The sequence below is a fragment of the Pseudorca crassidens genome, chromosome 10 (genome assembly GCF_039906515.1).
Source record: "Pseudorca crassidens isolate mPseCra1 chromosome 10, mPseCra1.hap1, whole genome shotgun sequence".
Lineage (NCBI taxonomy): Eukaryota > Metazoa > Chordata > Mammalia > Artiodactyla > Delphinidae > Pseudorca > Pseudorca crassidens.
This window is the reverse complement of record NC_090305.1, coordinates 46,553,582-46,580,123: the sequence shown is the minus strand read 5'-3', so window position 1 is coordinate 46,580,123 and position 26,542 is coordinate 46,553,582. Positions and strand designations below refer to the sequence as shown.

Genomic DNA, 26,542 nt, shown 5'->3' with positions numbered 1-26,542 from the left:
AATCAAGTCTGCTTTCAATGGCAGCTCTAATAGTAGGAAAATTAAAATAAAAAAGTAAACCTTAGGGCTTCCCTGGTGGCGCAGTGGTTGAGAGTCCGCCTGCCGATGCAGGGGCTGCAGGTTTGTGTCCCAGTCCGGGAAGATCCCACATGCCGTGGAGCGGCTAGGCCCGTGAGCCATGACCACTGAGCCTGCGCGTCCGGAGCCTGTGCTCCGCAACGGGAGAGGCCACAACAGTGAGAGGCCCGCGTACCGCAAAAAAAAAAAAAAAAAAAAGTAAACCTTAGCTCTATAATAAAAAACTATGTGTAAATATCACGGTTAGGAACTTCTCGACTCCCCACCTCTGTGCTCACATATTCCAGCTTGGTATAGGTTTTGCCTTTTCAGTTGATCCAAGACTTAGTTCCCATTTCATTTAAAAAAACACCAAACATAAGAATCCCTTGTCTCAGAAAACACTATGTCACTATCAAGATTGGTTGATAAATGTAGAGAACAGAATGAATGCTTAATTTTGTGACCCTGTTATCAAGTGTTTTTCTGCACCCTGCAGGCCTCTGACTTGGATTCACGGCTCTCTGTGATGATCCCAGGGCTCAGAAGCATCCTCTTTATAGCCTCCATTAATGCATTTTTTTGTCTAAGCTGATCTCCTGGACTCTGAAACCTACTTTCCTTCTTGGATCTAGAGTTCCTATTCTTTCTCACTTAGTCTGGTTATCTTTCCTGACCATTGGTGGCCCTTAACTCTATAAACCCTGGATATCTTCCAGTCCTTCTGCCCTGGTCTCTTCAGACCTGTATCCTTCTACTGATGTTGGAACAACTAGCAAGAATTACCCATTCTAGAAAGGATTTATGGTAGCGTCACACAAAAACTATTGCAATAGCCCAGGATAATCAGCAGACACCAACTAAATTCTATATCGGGGTAAGACAAAAAAATCTGTAACTTAAAATTATAATTTTAGTTCATTTACAACTGGACAAATGGTGCATGCATTCAAACTAATACAACTGATTCTATTAATCTGTCAATCATTATTTCATGCTGAAAATGCTAACTTAGAAGAAGAACATATTAATATATATATTGGACATATAACATTGGACAACATTCTTAGAGATGGTCTTTATAATTTTGAAAGTAGATTGTTTATTATAAGTAAAATTCAGAGTCAAAATAATGTGGTTAAACTTCCACTGAATATGTGTTTTTAAAAAGAAACAAATAAATACTTGCTAAAATATTTAAGATCTTTATAAGCCAATGTTTCCTGAAAAAAATCATCTGCACACCATGATAATTGTTATGTCGTGAAAGAATACCCTATAAAAGGAAAAGTGGAATCTTTGGAAATCGGTTGTGGTTCACTGTTACAAAATGTTAAAGCATAATTATCTAAAGGATATTTAAAAGACCATAAGCATTGATCACCTTCTACTTGTTTTTGGAAAAATTACAAATTAGCATATTACGATGGTTTTCTAATTTATATTTGTGAAGCAACATAGGGGAAAACTGCATTTAAGCAGGGAGTTTTTATAATCAAGTAACTGATTGTTAATAATCACAATTATGTGCAGTTTGAGGTTTCCCACAGCATTGCTGTGGTCATATAAAGTGGGATAATTCAGAAGCAATATACACATCGAACCTCAGACCAATAAAAACATGACTAGCTTACACTGATGTGCTTTATAAAGTAAATATAAAAGGTCAGAGCTGCAACAGTTCAGCAAGAAGCAGTATGTCTCCATAAAATCACAACAACAGCAAAATTCAGCTACAGGTAAACTATTCTAAACATTTAAATAAATTTGCTGTATGAAAATGACCAATTTTCTTCCTTCTACAGAAGTTTATTTTTGATAAGGGTTATATATATTTGAGAGCAAATTTTGAGTCAAAAGACTTGATCTTAATGAGGTAAAGAGCAGAAAAAACACATTGAGAGATTCTGGCTCAGGTCAGATGTGATCAGCAGGCTCTTACATTGTCTCTCCCTCTGCCGGGTGTGAAGCAGTTATTTGAGGACTCCAGAAAGAACCATGCATTTTGGGGGAGAACGTGAAATGACACTGAACTGGTGGGGGAGTTTTCTACTTTTTTAACCTTCCATTATCCCCCAGCCTGGACTCAAGTCAGTCCGTAACTTGGAAGTGGGCACTGTCACAGTTAAAGAGAAAACTGAGGGGAATTTTCCTTATGGGTTCTCAAGCAGGTGAACATTATATTAATGCTGCATCAACAGCCCTACAACAAATTTTCATTCAATGATTCTTTGGCAATTATTTACTGAGTGCATATCATGAGCCAGGCATTTCTCTTGTCTCTGGTGACGGTCAATAAATAAAACAGACAGGGATCACTGGATCTTGCATTCTAGTAAAGGAAGACAGATAATAAACAATAAACCCAATAATTAAGCAAATTATAAGGTGGTTTAGAAGGTGATGAGTACTTTATAAAAAGATAAGACAATACAGCAGGGTAAGGGGATCAGGAAAGCCAGCAGGGGAAGCAAGATGAAGTTTCAAGAAGGGTTTTGGGAAGATTCATTGGAAAAAGTAACATCTGAACACAGATTTGCAAAACGTGAGGAAGTCTATGATGCTGAAATAAGGAGAGTGGGTTTCAAAAAGATGAACAGCCTGAACAAAGGCAAAGAGCAAAGGTTAGAGTGGCTGAGGCAGAGGGAAAAGGGAAATCACAGAGCATGAGGTCAAGAGGGTCCTGAAGGCCATAATAAATTCTTAACTTTGACTCGGCCCAAAGCAGGGGCCATTGTAGGGCTTTGAGCACAGGATTCATATTAACCTGCTGACAGTTTAAAATGGATCATTCTGGCTGCTATGTTGAAAATAGACTATGTGGAGGCCATAGGATAAATATAATAACCACAATGGCAATTTTATAGGGCTTTCTTATAAAATATTACTCTGTGATCATACACAAATATATGTGTATATGTATATACATATATACATGTGTGTATGTGTGTGTGTGTGTGTGTGTGTGTGTATGTTCTTTGCCAAGAACCTACTAGGGACTCTGATCCATGGAAAACACTCCAGGAATAGTAATTTACGACTTTATTTATGATCTAAAGGCTAGCATATCTTATAGACAATCTTCAGTAAACATTATGTCTCAAAACTAAGCTTTGATAGGAATTGGGCAGGATCAGGCAGGATCTGAAGGGCAGGTCTGTTGTGTTGCCAGTCAAAGGTATAACCATATGATTTGAAAGTTTACAGTTAAGTTCAAAAAAACTGGTCTATGTACTAACTGATGGACGGCTAGTTTGGCTTACCACTGATTTACAGAAGAATTGGTAGGGATGATAAATGGCAGTGAAAAGAAATAAGGGGTCTCCTTAGGATTCCTGTATTGGTAGAAAGAAACATGACCTCAAGTCTCAATCAGCTTGTGAGAAGGCAGTAACTGTGGGCACCTCCAAGACTATCCTCATGAAACTGCTGTTATAACACAGACAACATAACACACATGCCCCCAGTTCTGTGCACCACTGCAGTCATTCCTAATCCATGGGCTGCAGACCCCAGGAGGTCAGATTTTTTGCGGGAGGTGTCAAGCTTTTGCAAAGGTGTCTGTTTATCTACATTTGCTTGTGAAATTAGTTTTCAATTACTGTAAAATTATAACTACTACATTGGGAAGATCTAGTAAATTACCTAAAGTTAAATATGTTTACTATATGGGGGGTTATTTTTATCATCAGAAAATAAGTTATTTATGATAAATATTATAGATATATGCCAAAAATTATTGATTTTCATCTCTGTTTTATGACAAAAAATAATGCCAGTTATTTAGGCCAGGTAACTCTTAGGTTGTGACAATAAACTAAGATGCTAATTTTATGAAAATCAGATGCATAACTGTTGTTTTGGAAACAGGTATGATTAAAGAGAAAAGATTCTCAATGGTAAACATATTTGTTGATCAATCTATTCTTATTTCTCACAAAGATAGCAGCGGACTCGATTATCAAATACCACTTGAGTTGGTTGCTACTTAATAGTGAAATAAAGCATGGCAGTAAATATGCTTGAAGGGGACACTGATTCAGTCAAATATGTGCACAAGTAGAGAATGTCCCATGTCAATCTGTTTTACCTAAGACTATGTTCTGAGCATGAGATGAGATGGTCTAAGGTGATGCTAAATTATGGCACTTAGTGTTATGTAATATGTTATGAATCTAAGAGAACACCTGAGAATACAGAAATTTCAGGATGAGATAAATACAATTGTTGTAAGGACTCACTTTCCATAAGCAAAGATACTTATATATAATGTTATCTGAAGTGTGCTGAGAATAAACGAGATAATTTCCTAAACAAAGGGATACTTGGTCAAATAAATATTTCAAACTGGGTTAAAAAGTTAGTGAGGCTTCAGGACCCCTCAGAGCCTTTAAAATGGTAATATGGGTGTGAATCTCTAAGAAGGAAATACTGAAGGCAGCATTTTCTAAACTTAAGGGACCAAAGGGCCCTCCTAACTTTTTCTTTTCCCATAGATCACTGTGTAGAATGAATGTTTCACAGAATATTTTGCAAAATGGTGTTCTAACCCCTTCTAAATTAAGAGAGTTCCCTAATGTAGTCTGCTTGGGGCACACAGCCTGCAGAAACTTACAGCCCCCCCCATCCTCCACATTTTGATGTGAATGCCTGTATATGAGCCCTGATAAATCCAAGTGAAAGGTTTCTTCTTGATAACCACACTTGTGATCTATAAGTTAGAATAATTTTTTAGCAATATGTTAAAAAGTAAGCCTGCTAAAACTTTGTTTCCTCCAGACAGCTTTTAAGAATCTCATACTTTGCCCCATGGAATGGCCAAATTTATTTTTTTCAGTTGACTTTATGAAATGTAATGTTATCTAAAGACAGACTATGATCCAGATCCAGAAATGTACTCCTTTCCCTCTGAACACACTGCAACACAAAATGCCAAACCTCCTTGTATGGCAGTTCATTACCACATGGATCCATTTATAGAAAAAAATCAAGAGTGAACCTAAAATGTCTATTACTTAGGGTTCACTGTATCAAAATTGGTGTTATAGAGGGATAACACTGCTCTTTAGAAACCCACACATATCATATATACATATGTTTTTGTAGAAGAATTTCTTGTAAACATAAAAATTCAGTTAAACATTTTTAACCTTTCACATTGCAAGAGGCTACTTACACTACCAAACGTAAGGTAGATAGCTAGTGGGAAGCAGCTGCATAGCACAGGGAGATCAGCTCAGTGGTTTGTGACCACCTAGAGGGGTGGGATAGGGAGGGTAGGAGGGAGGGAGACGCAAGAGGGAAGAGATATGGGAACATATGTATATGTATAACTGATTCACTTTGTTATAAAGCAGAAACTAACACACCATTGTAAAGCAATTATACTCCAATAAAGATGTTAAAAAAATAAAATTTACTGAGACACTGCAGTGCATGTAGGGGTATCAGGCAGCAATGGGCTTGTAAAGTATAATCTAACTCTGATTTCTGACTTCAGGGAGCTGGGTTTCCAGGGGACAGGGGACATATACATGTGCAAATAACACATCCACTGTCAACTTGCACTTCTCTCCAGCATATTAGACCTGCACTAGCATATTGATCAAATTTTAATTTCTGAAAGTAGAATGACTATTTCTAAAAGATAAAATGTTTTTCTTCCTTGAAATTAACAACCATTACTTGTTGTGATTGGATTTTTGAAATTTTTTAAAAGTAACTTCTGAGGAACAATTAGCTAATGTGATTTATAGACGTTGTGTTACCTAAAAAAATAAATTAAGCAATCATTGTCTTGGTCTAGATTTCAAGTGATTTTGACATAAATAACAGATGAAGGAGCTACATAGCAGTGGCAGAAAAATGCTTCAAAAGAAAACCACTTGAGCAGATTTCTACACAGGTGTTTAGGCAAAATTAGAGTCTGTCAACAGGATAAAAAAATCTTTAGTCAAATATGTGTACATTTTGTTCTACACATGAGTAAACATCTGGATATCTAGACATATTTAGATATTTTAGTGTTTATATTGCATTATATTATAAGTAATTCAGGAATATCAATGGATAACTGCAGAGAATTTGTTAATCACAGCACTTGGCTGAGGAGTGTAATTTAAGTCTTGTTGCTCTTTGGTAAAGGGGAGTTTGATGTTGAATACCTAGAGCTGAGATGGAAAAAATATAGGGAAAATGCTGAAATCAAATGATAAGAGCTCAGAGGGTTTTTCCACACCCTTCTGTGAGGGCTTAGGGTTCACCATGTGCTAGCAGCCAGGTTCAGGTTCACGGCCCTTGAAACATCTGCCCCCAGACCAATCATGCCCTTATGCCTGTGGAGCCTTGAAGGGCTTAAGAGGAGGCAAGAGGGCCCAGATTCCAGGCTGCTGCAGTGTGGCCTGGAGTCAGGCTTGGGAGGAGCACAGGAGGACATCAGGCCTTCTGCTCTTTCCTATTTCTGAGTATTTACACTCAGATAATGAAAGTCAAGTGGGATTTGGAGAGATGTTTAGTTTTCAGGTCAACATTATTTTCTGCAGTTACCTTTGCCCCTGTAACCCCATCCTTGATGCATGTAAGTAGAGGCCACAAAGCAAGGGGGGAAGGATGTTTTCCAGATTGGCTGGATGTGAGTTGTGGAAAATCTAATATCCTAGTAATATCCTAAAAACAGTCACTCCAGTCACCAATACATGGAAACATTTCTTTCGTTATAATATTATACAATTATTTTTATTCCCAAAGAACCAGAAATAAGTAATAGGTACAATTTAAATTATGGATGCTCTGGACTGCAGGAAAACTTTCCTATTACAGAGAATGTTAAGGCATTTTCTTGAGAGGAAAGTAGAGAGCAATGGGGCTCCCAATATTCTGAGGGATAATGTTTAGAGAATCACTTCCAATGATGTGGAGGTTTGAGTGACTGCAATAAAGTAATCTAAAGTGTAATAGACAACACACAGTCAAGTTTCTTCACTCGTGTATATTTTTATAGTGAACTACATTTCCTGATTTTATTACTTAGATAAGAAGTTTCGGGTCAGTTGGCAACAGTCAGTAAAACTTCACATTTATGCAGTGTATACAGAATTTTACTCCTGCTGAAAGTCTTATGATTGATATTGAGGGAAAATAAATCTCTGAATAAAGTACTTTCTAAATGTAATAAATTGATATAGCATTTGTATCCTGATTAAAATGAAATTTGGAAGTGAGAATTATGCTGAAAGGTAATGAATTACAGTTTGGTTGTAAAATTACCTCATCATAAGATAAAATATTCATTCATTTAAGAAGATAACTGTAAGAAAACCTACATTTCTATTATAATTACCTTCAGGAAGTTTGAGGCAAAATGAGCTGTGCTTTTCAATATAAATCATTTAATTTTCTAATATAGAACAAATTCAACATTTTAATGGGGTTTTAGTCATGCATTTTTATAATTCCTTTTCCCATACTAAGCATTTGATGTTTCTAGCATAAGACCCTTAAACTTGGATCCATGATGTGGATCCCCTGGACTTTTGTGTAAAATATTAAGGTGACTGTGCCTTTTTCTAGGCAGAGTATCTGGAGGTTTCATCTGTTTCTAAAGTGACCTCAAAGTGAACAGTGATCTACCTAGCAGAAGAAAATGACACTGAATCTTAAGGAGCCAAAGTCTTTATGATTTCATAGGATGTGACAGCCCAAGTTTTTTTTTATGGTCTATAAATAACATAAATTTTGGTTTTTTTCCAGCTTTACTGAGGTATATTTGACAAATAAAATTGTAAGATATACAAAGTATACAATGTGATGCTTTGATATATGTGTACATTGTGAAAGAATTCCCCCCAACTGAGTTGTTTTACATCCATCATCTCACATATTTACCTTTTTTCCCCAAGTCTTAATATTGTGCTTAGCTGCATATGTGCATACTTTATAAGCATTCTAACCCTGACTTCATCTTTTTGGGAGGTGGATTTTGTGAGACCTAAGAGGCCATGAAACCACTGGAATAAGGTGACTATTCCTGGTTCAGACATTTTATTTTTTTCTTGCCTCTCCCTGTCCTGTATTTAAAAGAAACATCTCCCTAAATAGTAGCATAATCAGGTGTTTATTCATTCATATATTTATAATTTCTAAAAATGAAGCTAATTTAAGCAACACTAAGAACATATATGGGAGATTTATCAAATAATTCATTTGATACATATTTATTATGGATGGCATAGTGTTATGAACTAAGGTCTAACAAAATTATGTATTTTCAATTGGAATACATTTTAAGGGAATTAGGATTTGCGCTATTTTCTTTTAAAATTTAAGAACTATCCTGTTCAGTTAAAGTCATACAAATATAGCAACACGTATGAAGTTATAATTGTAATTTTGTGCTATGTTTGAATTATTAGACTGTGGTAGGATTTCTCTCCCCTATGTTTACAAGAAATAAATAGATAAATACCTCCACTGAAATTTAAGAAAAGAAGGAAGAAAGGGAGAAAAAAGTGAAGAAAGAAATACCTTATGGTAACAGTATATCAGTGAAATATGAGGCAGAAAAAGATTAGGTTTTATTTGCAAGTGCTTTGATATTTAAGTCAATTTTCCAAGCTGTGCGCTTTGAATCAGTAATCACAGATACATACAGAATGAGAATAAGGGGCACAGTGAGAGTACAACGGAAAGGAGATCCAAGGGGCAGAGAGAGAGGCAACACCATCTCTGAAGGAAAAACAAGCTTGGGAGGGGTCAGGAAGCCTGAGGGAGCAGAAGTGGGGGAAGGAGGGGCGGGGTTGGTAAATGAGACATGGAGGAGTGGCCAGGCACACAGAGAGGCGGGACGTTTTCATGTTCGAGGTACTTCTGGGATTCCCTGCAGTGCCCGGGACCACCCAGGATGCAGTTATTTGTGAGGTCTTATCACTGTTTTTCCTGATTAGGATTTCCACGAGAATCTGCCTCCAGCCTCTGTCTCTGACTCTCAATCTCTCTCTCCCCCACCCCCACCTGTTTACTTATTTGTAAATGGTTTTATGATCTAATCTAAATGAATCATTTCTCATAGGGTCTAAATTAAACAGAACAGCCCTCCCCATAGTGAACACTGGTTAAATCTATAACTTCGTTTACTCAGGTAAGAGGACCGTTCATGAAGCAGTGGAATGGTAATTTCAAACAGCGCTTTGTTTTTATTCCTGAGAATAACCAGTGGTATATATTCGTTATTTTGGCAGTCCCTAAGAGAAACTATAAACAAAATAGGGAAAGAGATCATTATTAAGAGAAATCTCTGCCAAACATTAGGATTTGAAGATAGACTTAAAAACTGCCGTGTAATATTAGCATTTTTACAACAGCAAATTATTAGCTTCTGGTAATTATTTATCATATTGATCTTGGTAAATACCAAATGGTAAATACCAAATGAAAATATGCAAAGGTAGTATTTCCTATGTTTTTTTTTTTTTTTTGCTGTACGCGGGCCTCTCACTGTTGTGGCCTCTCCTGTTACGGAGCACAGGCTCTGGACGCGCAGGCTCAGCAGCCATGGCTCACGGGCTTAGCCGCTCCACGGCATGTGGGATCTTCCCGGACCAGGGCACGAACCCGCGTCCCCTGCATCAGCAGGCGGACTCCCAACCACTGCGCCACCAGGGAAGCCCTCCTATGTTTTATTTAAATCTGGTTTATGTCACTTACCAACAGATTTGTAATCAAATACAGATGTTTAACCAGATTAAATCTTAGACATTCTATTCTGCTTTTATTATCCAAAGTGAGAAAGCCCTGGGCTGTCATGTCTGGTGGGTCTTGCTGCGCCGGGTGCTTGTGTAGCTACAGTTGGTGCTCAGTCTTGGTCTCCTCACCTATGTGATGAGCACTGCAAATCCTTCTCAGGCTTGTGAGGGCAACAAAAGATAATGCCTATAAGCCACCCACCATATTGCCTAGCAGGTCAGAGATTCTAAACCAACACACTGTCCCTTCCCTAAAGAAAAATCTACAGGTGGAAGGTATACAAAGAGAGCAGAAATAAACCACTAGCATTCTAACTTTTCTAGTGAAAAACATATTAAAGTGAATTTTACTCTCAGAATTGGCTATTAATGGCAAATAGGAATTGTTACTGACAAATTTTTCATTTACATGAATGCTCTGAATTCCCAAATAGGTTATCATAATAATTCTGCCATTAGGGAAACACCTCCATTAGAACTCGTGCATATCAAATTGGTAACATCTATACAAAACATATGGAAACTACTGTGTATCTAGTCTTTACAGAGGTAGATGTTCATGGAATGCTATGCTTTTTCTCTGTGGAAAGTTTTATTATTTTATTTTAAATACATAATTTGTCACAAAATAAAGTACTTATCTTAGAAGTGTTGCATGATACACAAAGTTAAAATTTAAAAGCTATGGTGTCTATAAACTTACTTTGGATGCTTTTTTCCACATGCTAAGTAAAAAGTGATTTCATTAAACTAAACTAACTGTGGAAAACAGTAATTCTGGGAAGATAGTGACCTAAATGCAACTCCCTTTTTTTTCTTTACCAGCTCTAAAGTAGCAGTATATTTTGGGGGAAATAAATGCTGACATCCTCAGAAGCTTATGTGTACGTCAGGCCTTGAAACCTCTGAGAGGCTTAGCTAACAGAATTGACTGGACTGGCCTTTTATCGCCTGTGGGCTGAGCGAGTACATGAAACCCGGTGTTGGATAACTCAGAATGGTCATGGTGGTGTGGATATTTGGGAAAGAGTTTGTCTTGCACGGATCTAAACTTCATCCAAGTGGAAAGCTGCCACAGACCCACTGGAGTATGTCTATTCTCCCTGGCAGGGAGGCCAAGAAGGACCAGAATGGGTGAGGCTTCAAGTCTGTGAAAGTGATGGGAGACTGGAGAACAAGACGACATTTTTTAGGTTCTCACCATGTTTTTGGTGGCCTGCTTAGTTCTGCACTTTTGGTCCATATGGGGGAGACTATTTCAGTTTCTAACACTTTGGAGCTCTAAAGTTACCCCAGAAAACTGACCTACATCAAGATGGGAAGGGAAAGGAGGAAGAAAAAGGAAAGGACATCGAGGGAAAGCAGAAAAAAGCAGTCAGAAAACCTGCCCAGTGAAATAAAGCTGCTGGAGAGGACAGAAATAAACCTGAACAGAAAAACAGAAGAACTACCTAGACAATGCAGTTATAGTACTTTCTGAAGAAATACAACAAAACAATATCTACGTGATGTCCAACTAAACAGTTCATCTGAATTTGTGGCTTAGAAGACTTTGGAGACCGTATCTCTAGAACACATGACTAAAATGATAAGAAGATAGAAACTGTTAGAAAAAGATTATTTGAAGAAAGATCCAGGAGACTTGCCAGAAGTAATAGGAGTTGTTACAAAAGAAGAAAAAAAGGAAAACATATAGAGAAAATATATAAATAATGGGGAGAGAATTGTCCTGAAAGAAAGACCTAACACTGCCAGTGGAAAGAGCTCACCAACGTCCCCGTGGGCAAATGAAGAAAGGGTGGGGCCTGCGCGGATCCTGGTGAAATCCTTCAATGCTGGGGACAGGTGCAGTAAACTTACACATGCTCAGAGAGAAAGGACAAAGCTCACCTGCAGTGCTGGGAGCAGGAGGAAGGCAGACCTGCAGCCGGAGGTACTGCGAGAAAGGAAAGCACTGCGTTGTGAGAAGCTGAACTGCTCCCTGAGCTCACTCGGCTCACTCATATTTGATGATCAACAACAATTCCGTAGCCTACCATCCAAATAGCCCATCAGAGGAAAGTACATGAAGTACAACTCCAACCAACCAACCGAACTAACCAGGTTATTACAGGGTGAGTTTTACAGCCCATCTTTCTCCAATTTCTTAACATCTTCCACCCCACCTGCCAAGACCATCCACAAAGTTCCAGGAGCACCAGACCCTGCGGGGTGGAGATAGTGGCAGGAGTTGAATGAGCAGCTCACAGCTCCTTCACCACCGCTACACCCCAAGCCATAAATTCAGGGATGAGGGGAGCTTTGAACTGGATTTAAACTTGAAATCATAAATTGGAACTGACTGGACTTAAAACCTACATTGTGTAAATTAAGACTCTTCTTAAAGGAGAATGAGCATAAAGCTAAGTGATTTGCTCAAATTGTTGGTAATGAATAAGGGAGAAGGACAGTGGTTATAAAAAAATAAAACCAATTCCAGTGTACTATACTGAGCACAGACTATCTAGTAAGCCATTTGTAATTGTATTTTAAGGAATTGTATATGCATCCTTACATACACTACGTAGAGAGATTGGGTAGAATAGGCAGAGAAAGGGACAAAAGCAAGAATTAGAGATGAAATAGAAGATACATTTCTTGGGGGAATGAGGACTCTTCCAAGTTCCTTGGATATCTAAGTTGAATACTGTCTGGAGGAATCAAACATTTTCCATTGTAGCTTGCTGAAAGAAGCTTCAGAACAGCAAAATGAGATCAGTTAATCAAGGAAGGGCAATTCAAAATAAGCTTACATTGTATCTTGTGGAGCTGCAAGATAAGCTCTTTAAAAAGTAAGACCTAATTGCAAAAACAGAAGTTGAAGGCACATTTCAGGAATACATAATTTTGCAAAAGTAATCAGTTTTAAAATATAGTATTCTCTATAAGTTTTTCTTGTTGCGTGAAAATATATGTTTTCAATATGAAATAGTGGGTCATCAACACTGTCAAGAAGCTAATCAAAACACTATCTTTCTCTGCCCCCCACCACCTTCTCTCTTTTCACTTTCTGTCTCAATGAATAACTCACCATTGTCTGTATGACAGTAGTCTTTGTCAACAGTTGATTTTTCTTGACTCTAGAAATAACACTTTCTGTTTGATCAGTGTTGCCTGATCTACCATCACTATTGTCCATACTGTCCTCATTCTCCAATCTGGTCTTCCATTTCCAACTCTCTCTGCAATATTTCTCCATAATATTTATCTTTTAAGTCTTGAAAACAGTTTTCTCATTCTTAAATTCTACAAGGGCAGTGGCTGATGTAATACAAATTGCTAGAATTGTGCTTGGCATACATTTGATGCTCAGAAATATTCCTTGAATTTAAACAAACTGTTTGCCTTGTACCATTTATGTTACTTATTTAAACAAACCTTTCATCTTTCATTAATTAGTGCCATTTATTTTACTTATTTGAATGATTTACTCAGTTAAAATTTATATATTTTGTTTAACAGATTCTGATTATTGAGCTGCTTTTCTGCCTTGTTCCCTTTCTTTGGACCAAATTCTTCAGTAATCATGAGACATTTTGTCCATCTATAAAAGTATTTTCAGGGTCAGTGTTGGCATGTGTTTATTATGTACCTATGCATTTGGCAGGATTAGCATTCAGTAAAGTTTTGAATATAATATACATTCTATTGATCCTCTAAGACTTTCCTTAACACTAAAATCCTATAAAATTAAGAGGTGAGATTCTCCCCTTGGAGATCAAACCTGTATCCTTAGGAGCTACAATCTGTAACAACACAGATAACTTTTTAGGAATGCTGCTAAGCCTTCATGTTAATGACTACATATGGGATTGCAAAAGCAGTTCTTTTGATTATAACATCAGTTAGTGTGGAAGAAGTAACTCATCAAAATGAAATCAAGGTGCTAGTAGAGATGGGAGAATGATGCTCAGCATCTAAAAAGCAATCAAGGCTCATGGAGAGTAGCCTTAGAGAATTCAGAACAGTGGCATCAATGAGACCAGAGATAATTAATGATAAATTGTTTCTTAAATAGAAAGCAGATGATCACATCCTGACCCTAGATTCATAAAGTGAACTTTTGATTATCTGTACTGGAGAGGAGTAAGACAACACTTGTATTAGGGTTTGTAGAAAAATCACACTCACAGAATCCACTGCTTCTTTCTTCTGTCTTTCAGGTTATGTCAATCAATTAACAATGGTAAAGTGGCCTTGGGTGTCAATAATAATAATAATGTCATATTATTATTAATTATATAATTATTATTATTAGTTCTATTCTAAGAACGAGTAATAATTTTAATTCTTTTAAAGTCATCGGCCTATATTATCTATTACAACATATCAGATAAGAATACTCAATATTAGATGATTATAAAATTCTGCAAGTATAATCAGAATATGATCATAGTGCTATAGCAATACAGGAAACATTTCTGTGCAAGTAATAATTACACGGATGCATGGCTTGTGCTTAGTGCTCTTAGCTACCACACTATTAGACTATAGTTAATTATGGGAAAGAAAAGGGAATTCACTGGTTTTGAAGATAGAAATCCAAGGAAACTCTTGACAACATTTTAACAACCACCACAACAATGAAGGAATGACATCCAGGTTCTGTTTCTCCCTCTGCATTGGATGTTATTGTTTTACTCTGTACCTGATCACTCTCTGGCCTGCCGGATGTTGTTGCCTTACATTGTGAATGCCTGCCATCCCCAGACAAAATGTATCTGCCATGCCCCAACTTGTGGTCTTTTTAAAAAAAATTTTTTTTTAATATTTATTTATTTATTTTTGGCTGCGTTGGCTCTTCACTGCTGCGTGCGGGCTTTCTCTAGTTGCCACGAGTTGGGGCTACTTTTCATAACAGTGCACGGGCTTCTCACTGTGGTGGCTTCTCTCGTTTCAGAGCATGGGCTCTAGGCGCACGGGCTCAGTAGTTGTGGCACGCGTAACTTGTGGTCTTGACACTTATCAATATTGCTTTTGCTGGCTGGTGGGTTTTTATTTAATACATTGTTTTCCTTATATTCTTTTCACCTGCATAAAAGCCTCCGACCAAATTTTCACTTTTTAATCAAATCATAGCATGAATTTCTATACATTTATATTACATCTATTTCTAAACATTATGTTTATAATCTTCTAAAACGTTATAAATTTTTTTTTCAGTGCATGAATGTCTAGATCTTCTTCCATCTCCAAGACTGAAAATACTCTGCTTTTCTTTTTTATTTTCTTTATATCTACTTACTTTCCTGTATAATTACAGTTAGCAACCTGTGTCATTTTCCCATTTCAAAGCTAGGATTACAGTCTTTGAACAGTCTTTGAAGAACAGAAAGCAAGAATGTCCTCTATTTGCTTTTACCATAAGGGGGAAAAGAGTTTTACTTTTCCTCTGTAGTCACACTCTTGGTAGGTTTCCTATATAGGTTTGTAATATTTCAAACTTGAAATTATATAATATGCCCTAATTGGCCCATTTCAAGAATCACATCTTTGTCCAAGATATTTATTGAATCTGATGCAGGAGAGAAATAACCTGGAATGAACCATTATTTTCTGTGCTGAATTGACTTAAAGTCGTGTACGTGAGACTGATAGGACTAACAAAGGACACAGACACTGACACACACACACACACACACACACACAGATATAAAACTACATAAGTATAAAAGTTATATGTATGTGTGTGTGTGTGTGTGTGTGTGTGTGTGTGTGTGTGAGTATTCACGGCACTTTTGGTGTTACTATAATTGACATAAAAATGCTTCAAACAGCATGTTTTCCTTTCTGGCATTTAGGAGGAACTAAACATGGGGGGTTGGGACTGTCCCTCTGGATTTGCTAGTTTTCTATAGGACAGTGTTTTTGCTGAGATCTGATACACGTGCACACACACACACACACACACATCTTTTCTTTAAATGGTACAGACCTTTAGTGACGATCATCAGAGACAACTCAGGCAGGACAAATACTACTTTTCCCGTTCAATAGACTCTGATAATCCCACAGTGCTGGGTCACATGTCCCCCTGGGAAAGTCTGAGGCCATCCGTGACAGAGTTGGTAGAAACGAGTGCTGTAATCTCTTAATTCTGTCAGTAACTAACTCTTAAGGAGGTAACAAAGTAATCTATTTGTTATTGTGACCTAAATCTAATTTCTTGTTTGTGTGGAAACTCCTCTTTTCATCTTTTTTTACTAAAGGATGTATAAATTCACATTCAATGGGCAGAATTTTGCTGAAGGCTTCATAAGTCCTGATTATGAGATAGTGTATTTTGTTTTAATCATGAGTTAATCATTCAGCATTAGTAAAACTTACTAATTCAACTTAATTGCTGGTGAGAGTCAGCCAATTTAGGAAAATTAAATATAGCCATTATTTTAAGGTAATCTGCTGACTAGGGTTGGAAAAAAGGAAGCTGTATTTGGGGATACCAGGGAGTCCCATTCACAAACTATGATGTATTAATAAATGTCGCCCCTAACATTGTGCAAGGCACAGTCTGCACAGCCTTCTGTGGCAGTCCTAGTGCTTGAACTATAAAAAAAAGGCGTGTTACAAAATATAATAATGACAATGCTTGTTTACCTTTACAGCTTATAAAGGGAAGAGAAGGGCATTCACATTATTAGTTTAGAGTTTTATAGCGCTTTTGTTGTTATTTGTCAAATAATTTATTTGACACTCCTAATCAGTATTTGCAAGACAAATTAGCTAATATAAGGAAAACTTTAATATAGCACCTTCTTAAAGCATTAAAGATTTAAAATTAGCAGCATTCACCAACAACCCCACTACTGGGCGTATACCCTGAGAAAACCATAATTCAAAAAGAGTCATGTACCACAATGTTCATTGCATCTCTATTTACAATACCCAGGACATGGAAGCAACCTAAGTATCCTTCGACAGGTGAATGGATAAAGAAGATGTGGCACATATATACAATGGAATATTACTCAGCCATAAAAAGAAATGAAATTGAGACATTTGTAGTGAGGTGGAAGGACCCAGAGTCTGTCATACAGAGTAAAGTAAGTCAGAAAGAGTAAAATAAATACCGTATGCTAACACATATACATGGAATCTAAAAGAAGAAAAAAGGTTCTGAAGAACCTAAGAGCAGGACAGGAATAAAGATGCAGACGTAGAGAATGGACTTGAGGACACAGGGAGGGGGAAGGGTAAGCTGGGACGAAGTGAGAGAGTGGCATGGACATATATACACTACCAAATGTAAAATAGATAGCTAGTGGGAAGCAGCCACATAGCACAGGGAGATCAGCTTGGTGCTTTGTGACCACCTAGAGGGGTGGGATAGGGAGGGTGGGAGGGAGACACAAGAAAGAGGAGATATGGGGATATATGTATATGTATAGCTGATTCACTTTGTTATAAAGCAGAAACTAACACACCATTGTAAAGCAATTATACTCCAATAAAGATGTTTAAATTAAATTAAATTAAATTAAATTAGCAGGGTTCAAGTTATTGATATTTTATTGACCTGCCACTCTCCTTGTTTTGATAGGACTGAATGGAAACCACCAAGCTGGAAATTTTTCCCATGGCAATAATCATTCATTTGTCTTAACATAGCACTTAAAGTACTAAAACTGTATTGTTTTCCAACATCTGACATTATTCAGACGTTTCATGAGGAGTTGTACGTTCTACAGTCGGGAGTCTTAGACGATCACAGCCCATTGTAGGAGAAATTGGGTAGATGGTGGATAGCATAGAGGAAGATGAAAGTTCTAACCATGGAAAGACGCTTCATTGTGTAGAGGAATTAGATGTCAGTGGACCTCCGTACTATTTGACATTAGCTTTCTATGTTGTTCTAGTTTGCCTCTTACTGGGTATAATTCTTCACCTGTAATGTTTGTAAATATTAATATCCTGATATGTGAGTATTTCTATGGACTTTAATATAAATGTCAAAATAAACCTGAGTTACCAAGTGATTTCATATAAAAGAAAAAGAACTGACAGTTAATTTTTGCCCCTTGTGGTTCTGGTGATGAATGAAGCTGCCATCCTTTGCTTGGTGCTGAGGCCAGCAAGGCAAATGGGAAAAATTTACCAAGTAGAACGGCTTTCATTGACTGTAAAATTTACTAATTCAACAATGAGAGTTATCAGAGTATTTATTTTTTAAAAGCTTATTCATTCATAGAAAAAAATATTTATTAAGTGCTTCCTATGTGCTTGGCTATGTTTAAGGTGGGAGAATAAAGCAGTGAAATGATACAATAATCCATGTCCTCATGACACATATTTTACAGGAAAACCAACAATAAATAAGTAAAATATATATATATATAGTACATATGAAGCTGTTAAGAGCTATGAGGAAAATAAATAAGTGAAGAGGGTCAGGGCATGATGGGACAGTGAATCACAGTGTTAAATCGGGTGTCTGGTGGTATCGTGGACAAAATATAATAGGGCTGTACAAATATAAGGAGGTTACTTTAGACTGTGTAGTGAGGGAAGAATTTCCTGCAATGCTACCATGTGAGTTGAGACCTGAATGACAAGGAGATGGCTGTGTCAATATTTTTGAGAAGAATCTTCAAAGGCCCTTAGTGCAGAGGGGGCCTGGGGTGTTTGATGCACAGTGAGGAGCTGTTGGACGGGCAGAGATGAAACCGAGAGGCAGCAGGAACAGGTCACACTGGCCAAAGGAAGGTTTTCCATTTTCCATCTCCATCTATATCTGTTTAGGGAGAGCATCTTGATTGTAGGGTACTATTCCCCAGACCACACGCAGATGAGGTTTTAATGCCCTGCATCATCCCCAGACACTCCCTCAGTCAGTCTATCAAACAAATATTTATTGTGCCAGGTATGATTCTAAATGATGGGAATATGAGAGACACTGCCAGCCCTGCCCTCATAGAGCATATATTTCAGTGGAGAAGATATAAATGAAATGATTACAAGTATCAAGGGGTCTAAGAAGTAAGCAAGATGTATTACTGGTATTTATAATAAAATAGGGTTAACCTAGCATGCAGCCTAGGTCTAAAATCTATGTAGTAATGAGATAATATTTCATTTTATGTATTTCACCTCAAAAAGTCATTCCAAGATTTTATCTACTATAATAATAAGATAGATTTAAAACACCAATTTACTTATATATAATATATATAATAAAAAATATATATAGTGCTTTATAATTTTCTATGTCCTTTCATATGCATTACCCCATTTAATATTCACAATACTTATGACAGATGTCAGTCTATTATTATTACCTTCTTTTTAAAGATGAATAAGCTAAAGTTCTGAGAATTTAACTGACTTGTCTACAGTCACAAAATGAGTTAGTAATGTAGGCAGTCCTAGCCTTTTTCTAGATCACCTAGATCACCAGAGGTCTGGTCTGAGCTAAATATAGTAAAACTGTTTACCCAACAGAACCAGGCATTTAGTTCAGAAGTAAAAGGAAGAGAGAACATAGCATTCTCATTCTTAAGAAACATGGGATCTATTTAGGGAAGTGTTCAGATAAGTACCAGATAATAAATTGTGCAGAAATTCTGTGTGCATATAAAGTTATGGAATAATCAGAGTGGTATGGGATTATTCTATAACCTTGTTTTGACAGGAATTTTAAAACTGGGCATATAAATAGATTATGTGGTTAGATTTTGATGCTTTTCCATTATGAAATTCTCTGTTTTTTTCCCCCATTATCAAAATCACTGACAATCAATGAATCTTACCCACCATTTCCTCTGAGTTTATTGCTTAGTTTAGAAATCTACAGTGTTTCTTCATTGCACAGATTAATCTTAGCTATTCTCTCTTTCTCTGTCCACTGAAGACTCCTGCCAGGGCAATCCAGAAAACTTAACTCAGCATTCTCTTCTAATTATCTTATTCCCAGCTCCAAGCCTAACGCCAAGATTTTTATTCAAACAACCTCTTCCTGGAATGCTAAATTGTCGACCTTTAGGAAAGCTTCATTCATTTAACCTTCCTCTATTTCTTAGAAAATCAGTAGAGAATTCTATTCAGTATGCAACCCTGAATTTGCTCCCTTACTATATGAACAATCTCTGTTTCCTTCATATAGTGCAATAAGTTTATTTTTCCAATTTTTGTGTAATGTCAACAAATGTCTAGTTTTATTAGTATTGATTATTTTACATTTACATTATGTTTTATAATGAGCCAGCACCTGACATACTATTGCATAAGATACATTTGATATTTTCAAACACTATTGTTGTCTTGTTACACATATTATGTTTAATCTTTTTCCCCTTCCACTCTACCTGAAGATATTCTCTACTAATTAAAAATTATGGGGGCTTCCCTGGTGGCGCAGTGGTTGAGAGTCCGCCTACCGATGCAGGGGACACGGGTTCGTGCCCCGGTCCGGGAGGATCCCACATGCCACGGAGCAGCTGGGCCCGTGAGCCATGGCTGCTGGGCCTGTGCTCCGCAGCGGGAGAGGCCACAGCAGTGAGAGGCCCGCGTACCGCAAAGGAAAAAAAAAAATTATGAACAATACATGTCAACTACTAAGTAATTAAGACACAAGAGAAAAGTATACAATTTCAGTTACGTATTTGTGTTTATGTGTTAACTGTCTTATTCTTCATGGCTACAAATGGGTGTGTGGCATGCAGTGTACTGAAGACAAATGCTGCTTCTAAACCACCATTATGTGGCACCAGGTCCTGTGCTAAGTGCTTTTTGTACTCTTTTTAATTTTAATCTTCATGTCAACTCTACAGATAATTAGTCTGCAATATGTTTCTTTTCTAAAAAGTCAGTGAAAATCAAAGGCACATTTTTTAATAGAAACTGATGAGAAACATCTTTGTAAAAATGAAAAGCACTTACGGGAACCAGAAATTTTTTAATCTCTTCCAATGCATGACTCATACGTGAATAAGCTTCCCCAGGTGGAGCAAACACTTCAATTAATACATGAAGTTCATCACTCAAGTGTGCATATTTGGCTTCCCCACTCTTCCTTAGTTCTTCTTCCTGTGAAAAAGGTTATTTTTAGAAATACAAATCCACTCATTTTGCATTGATTTAACATTTACTGAGAAGATGACAGAGGGCATAATCTAAGCAAATTTTCCCTTAGTAGAAACTCTTTGAGAAATAAAAATCTGGTACAAGCCATTTTTGAGTGTTTGAATGATTCTTTTAAAAAAAAAATCTGGCATTTGTTTTTCTCTTTCTGACTTACTTCACTCTGTATGACAGACTCTGGATCCATCCACCTCACTACAAATAACTCAATTTTGTTACTTTTTATGGCTGAGTAATATTCCATTGTAACAAATACCATATGCTAACACATATATATGGAATCTAAAAAAAAAAAATGGTTCTGATGAATGTAGGGGCAGGACAGGAATAAAGACACAGACGTAGAGAATGGACTTGAGGACACAGGTAGGGGGCAGTGTAAGCTGGGACGAAATGAGAGAGTAGCATTGACATATATACACTACCAAACGTAAAATAGATAGCTAGTGGGAAGCAACTGCATAGCACAGGGAAATCAGCTCAGTGCTTTGTGACCACCTAGAGGTGGGGATATGGGGATATAAGTATATGTATAGCTGATTCACTTTGTTATACAGCAGAAACTAACACACCATTGTAAAGCAATTATACTCCAATACAGATGTTAAAAAAAATCTGGCATGATTATCATCTACACCACATTTTAATCAGCTAAATAAAAATGTTAAATTCCTGAAAAGAAGTGACAGAAATGCCATTAACTCCTCAGTGGACTCCACTGGAAGGAAAGGATTGTTTTTGTGCCTGACAAGTAATCGTTTGCAGATAATAAAACCAAGATGACCATTGCTCTTTAAGAGAACCAGGATTTTCTAGATACTTTTTGAGAAGTGGTGAAAATGTTACTCATTCTCCATGAAAGTGAGCAAAACCGAGACTTCTCTCTCAGCCTCATGCCTGCAGGTGTAGGTCATCATTTGGCTCCTACTCACCACTTCGCTATCTTGGCCGCCTCACTTTGGTCAGTATAGAGGAGTATATTAAAGGGATGGCTGTTAAGCATTATGTTGGCCTTGATTCTGCGTGAGCTACATACCCTCAGATTTTTTGTTAGTACTGCACCCAAGTCATTATTGGGGCCTGATTAATTCAGTTCATATGCTGAGCAGATCAGCGTCTGATCCAGGTACTTTGCTCACGTGTGTTAGGTGTTTTACAGACACCTCCAATCTCACAATAACCTTGCACAGTATTCACATAATTCAGATTAGGAAATTGAGTTTAAAAGACTTTAAGTAACCTCAAGTTGGGATTCAAACCCAGCTCATTTTGCAACCAGATTTGCATTTGGATTTCAAGGAAGCAAAATTTAGTTAAAAATTAACATAAATAATATTAATTATATTTTACCTTTCTTGACTCTCCTCCCCCCAAACTAGCAATTGTTTCCCTAAATTTCAAAGGATAAAAATTTTTAAAGTAATTTTTAGTTTTATGTGTGGATGAAATTGGAAGTGTAACATGAATACACCTAAACTGGATAAACAAAAGCAAATTTGCTATCTATTTCATATGAGGTAACTGTATTACACATGTTAAAGTGTTTATCTGATTAGAAATGCCCATCATTTCAACACATGGAGGATCCATAACAGAGATGGAAAGGCCTGCTTGTTTTCCTGTGCCTCCCACACCTACTCAAATCTCTCACAGCAATACTTGTCAGCCCGGGAATACACTCTTACTTTCCTAGGCATACATTCTCTATCTAACTAGAGTTTTTACTTTTATTAAAAAGGTTTCTCTTAATGTCCAATTCTGACACTTCTCAATACTTCCTCAGCTGGTTTTCTGCTGGTTATTAAGGACTACTTACTAGACAAATTTAATAAGGTCTGCCACTGGAGGTGTGGTATTGAGATCAGAATTATAACACTTGACTTCAGACTCTCAAAATAAGCCAGATGAGATATCTTTGCAGTAGAACCAATAGGCTGTTGTTCATGAAAAATCCAGCTTTCTATTTAAAAACACATTTTCCTTTTTCCCAACATCCACCCTCCCCCAATCAAACTTTATATAAGCGTATGAGGAAACTGAAGTCTTCGGAGATTAATCAACTTCTTCAAGGTCAAGAGTGAGTCAGGACTGGAGCCAGGACTCAGTGCAGTAGGGTACAGCTCTGATAAAGACTTCAGAGAACCAAAGTTACCACAGTGGAACCTCCCATGAGCTACTGCTGGTTATTTTCAAAACCAGACTCATACCTTCAAAGGTGCTATATTTGCCCTTGCTCCTGGGGATGACTTCTGACAAAGCAAAATTTCCCAAGCTTTAGTTTCTTCATATGTGAAGTTAAGATAATAGTATGTACCTCAAAGAATTTTGTGAGTTTTGAGAAAATTGAAGAATATTTTGTATACTAAAAAATGCCATATGAATTTAATATAATAATGATAATAAATATTTCCAATTTCTCAAGTAGTATTTTAAAATAATGTTTGTTTTTTTCAACAGGGACCAAAATAAATGTGTCTCAAACAAGAAGAAGAGTTATTTCTCTTTAATGCAAGAGTCTGCGGCTACAGGCAGCTGGAGGAGCAGGTGGTCTTTCTCCGCACCCTTCTCCAGCCCCTAAGATGTTCCTCTCATATGTGTTGATGAAGGAGGCTGTCTATCACAACTTCTGGATTCCACTCTGTGGAAAAAAGAAAGCGTGGACAGCAAAAAGCTTCCTTTCAAGGACATGTACCAGAGGCTTCATATATCAACTCTGCTGACGTGTCTTTGGCAAGAGCGTGGTCACATGGTGGCCCTGGATGCAATGGAGGCTCTGTATGTGGATTCAGACCGAGCAGCCATGAGGCCACCTAAAATGCGAGGGCTTCGTTTACGACAGAAAACAGTGAGAATGGATACTGCTTGATTATGAGCTGTCTTTGCCATTCAGTCCTCATTCAGGGTGAGTTAAAATGACACTTGATTATTATATCTAATTTTGATGAATACCTAGCCAGAGTCTGCCAGAGTGTTCAGATTTTATTTTCAAAAACAATACTTTACACCCTGGTTGGATTTATAATATAAAGCTCCAAGTTTCATTTGAATATAAGCAGACATCACAGCCATCCTGAAAAGCACAAGGGCCTGGACACCAGTAAGTATATTTATAGTAATTTAATACAGTCTCTTGAGGTATTTATTGAACAAGAGTTCCAAATATATTATTGGAAAAATGTTTATCTTTGTAATAAATGCATTACCTAGTAAGTCAATTATGAACTGGGTGGTAGTGTTTTCATGTTTCTGCCCCATCATATCTTGCATGTTTTGTAACAAAGATCATAGTGCCCTGGAAGCTTACACTAGTTAGAACAGGCACACAATAGCAAGAAGAGTAAAGAAAAAGATTAAGAAATTTAGAAATGCTAGAAAAATCTTAGGTGTAAACTGAAATGAATCATTCCAAAGTTAACACTAGGAACATTGGATCTCCATCTAATAAAGATATGGAAAAGGGAAGAGAGAATAAATCAAAAGAATGTGAGATGCACACACCAGAAGGTGAATTTACTTGACGTGATTCAAAGTTCCATTTTAAAAGACTGGACACTCAGTCGATATTATTTAGTCTTCCATGTATAAAGGCATATGTATTCCACTGAGGACATTTACTTTAGCCACTGACCTTCAGAGGATAATTCGTGGTGTTTAACTATTACAAAGGAATCACAAGCTAATTATTTTAAGTAAAATTATTAGTTGCTAAACATTAGAAATTGTTTACACAAGGTCATTAGGGAATAACAAATCCAGTGTTACATATCCCCAAATACTCTAACCCACACTAACCTTAAGGTAAACTATAAGTAAAACATATCAGTTTTTATCAGTTATCTTTTAGAGAATAGCACGGCACTAAAGAGAGTCTAATTTAAATTGCATTCATGTATTTAATTGTTAAAAGGATTTTAAAGGGAGCTTTCTCTTAGGAATTATCATTTGTATTTTGTCTTCTACAAAAGAATGTTTCTGACCCAGAAATAATTTGACAGCTGGGGAAATTTCCTCTTAATTCAAAATAGCATGTTCAATGAAGAAAACTTCAAAAAAAAATCTCAACAATTACAAATGTATTTTTTTACTCAACAATCATACAATTCAACATATACTGTTAACATTTTCAGTATATTTTCTTCAAGTCATTTTTTAAAACAATACCAGTAATGGAATAGATGTCATAATTTTGGTATTACTTCTTAGATTATAGGTATGCAGAGTACTTTCCATGGATTATCTAATTTTATCTGCAAAATTATATGCTAGATAATATTGTTCCCCTAATTTTACTGATGAGGGGACTATGGCACAGAGAGAGAAACTTATCCAGAGTTATACAGACTATGAATCAGAGAATAGGATCCAGTTAATTTCATAACAAAGGTCAAATTCTTAATCAGTATAGGTGTATTGCCGGTACACATACTTAAGTGTAAGTAAACATTTTATACATCCATATACCATGGATATCTCTAGTTTCTAAAAGACACTACACTTTCCTGGTATCCAGTTCTATGTAGCACTGTGCCCTGCACTGTGCCCTAGAGCAGGTTACAGGTCTTGATCCACCAAGCACATATGCTGTGAATTTCCTTTCCCTCCCCCAAAGATTCTGCTTCCTTGGTAACTGTGTTATCAGTGCTGGGTGAAACTATTATTTTCAACGTTCTCACTCAACTCCTATTTTATGAAGAGCTTACCTAAAAATGCTAGTGATCTCACATCACTAACTCTGTGTCTGTAATTCCCTAACTCTGTGTCTGTAACTGCCAGTTCCAAAGAAGGCATTCATCCAAAGTTTTTAAGGTTGAGCTCAGATTAGTTTACACAATTTCTCATGGATATTGATATTGTATCCCTAAAACAGATGTGCTTCAGGACAGGTCATTTTTTATTTTCTTGAACAGTTTGCCCAACAGCAAGGGCAGGATGGTTAGGACCCGACACCCCCAATTCTATTCTGGGGTAGACACTCAAGTCAGCTCACAACTAGGTAGTTTATCTTAGTTCAGATGATTCAAGACAACTTCCCCAAAATAGGACACAGGATTAGATGTCCTCTTGTGCTTTGGTGAAGCCATTTGGTTCCTGGATTTGCCAACTGCAAATTTTAACATAAAACTCAAAATTTCTTAAAACATCCTATAAGATCCACTCTAAAAATCATTTATGGGTGACACTGACTTCATTTAAAATATCCGAGGGGCAGAAAGCAAAGAGTTCACATTGTATCATTGTAATGATAATCTCATTACAGACAGCTCAAAAAAAATCCTCCTTCTCTTCTCCCCAAGCCCTTCCCTGCTTCATTACACAATTTTAATTTTTTCTCTTCTGTCTCTAATTTTTGTTATTACTCTGTCATCCCACCTGGAATTTCCTAGGGAATTTCAAGTTATTTTCACCTCTATTAAACAGAGTAATTTAGTTACTGAGTGCTAATTCCCAAGCTTATATGTCCAGCTCATTATGGAGCTCAATGAAATAAAGGGGACGACAGTTATTTGGCCCTACTATCCTTAGAAGTCTCAGTGGTGATCATTATTTGTTACTTGGAATGACCCTTTAAAATCACATAAACACACACACAAATAGAGTGCTGTTTAAAGTGGGATTTTAGTGAAAGAAAA

At 36.9% G+C, this 26,542-nt stretch overlaps 1 protein-coding gene across 4 annotated transcripts in view; it reads right to left on the bottom strand.

The window, feature by feature from the left end:
• Positions 1 to 26,542, bottom strand: part of KHDRBS2 (KH RNA binding domain containing, signal transduction associated 2) — a 739,251-nt gene that overhangs the window by 401,669 nt on the left and 311,040 nt on the right. For all 4 annotated transcript variants that reach the window (XR_010946892.1, XM_067753529.1, XM_067753530.1 and 1 more), the window contains exon 4: positions 20,712 to 20,858. Coding sequence is in view for 3 of the 4 variants with exons in the window: in XM_067753529.1 (XP_067609630.1) it covers positions 20,712 to 20,858 (147 nt within the window). In the remaining variant the exon portion in view is untranslated. The remainder of the gene's footprint in view (positions 1 to 20,711; positions 20,859 to 26,542) is intronic.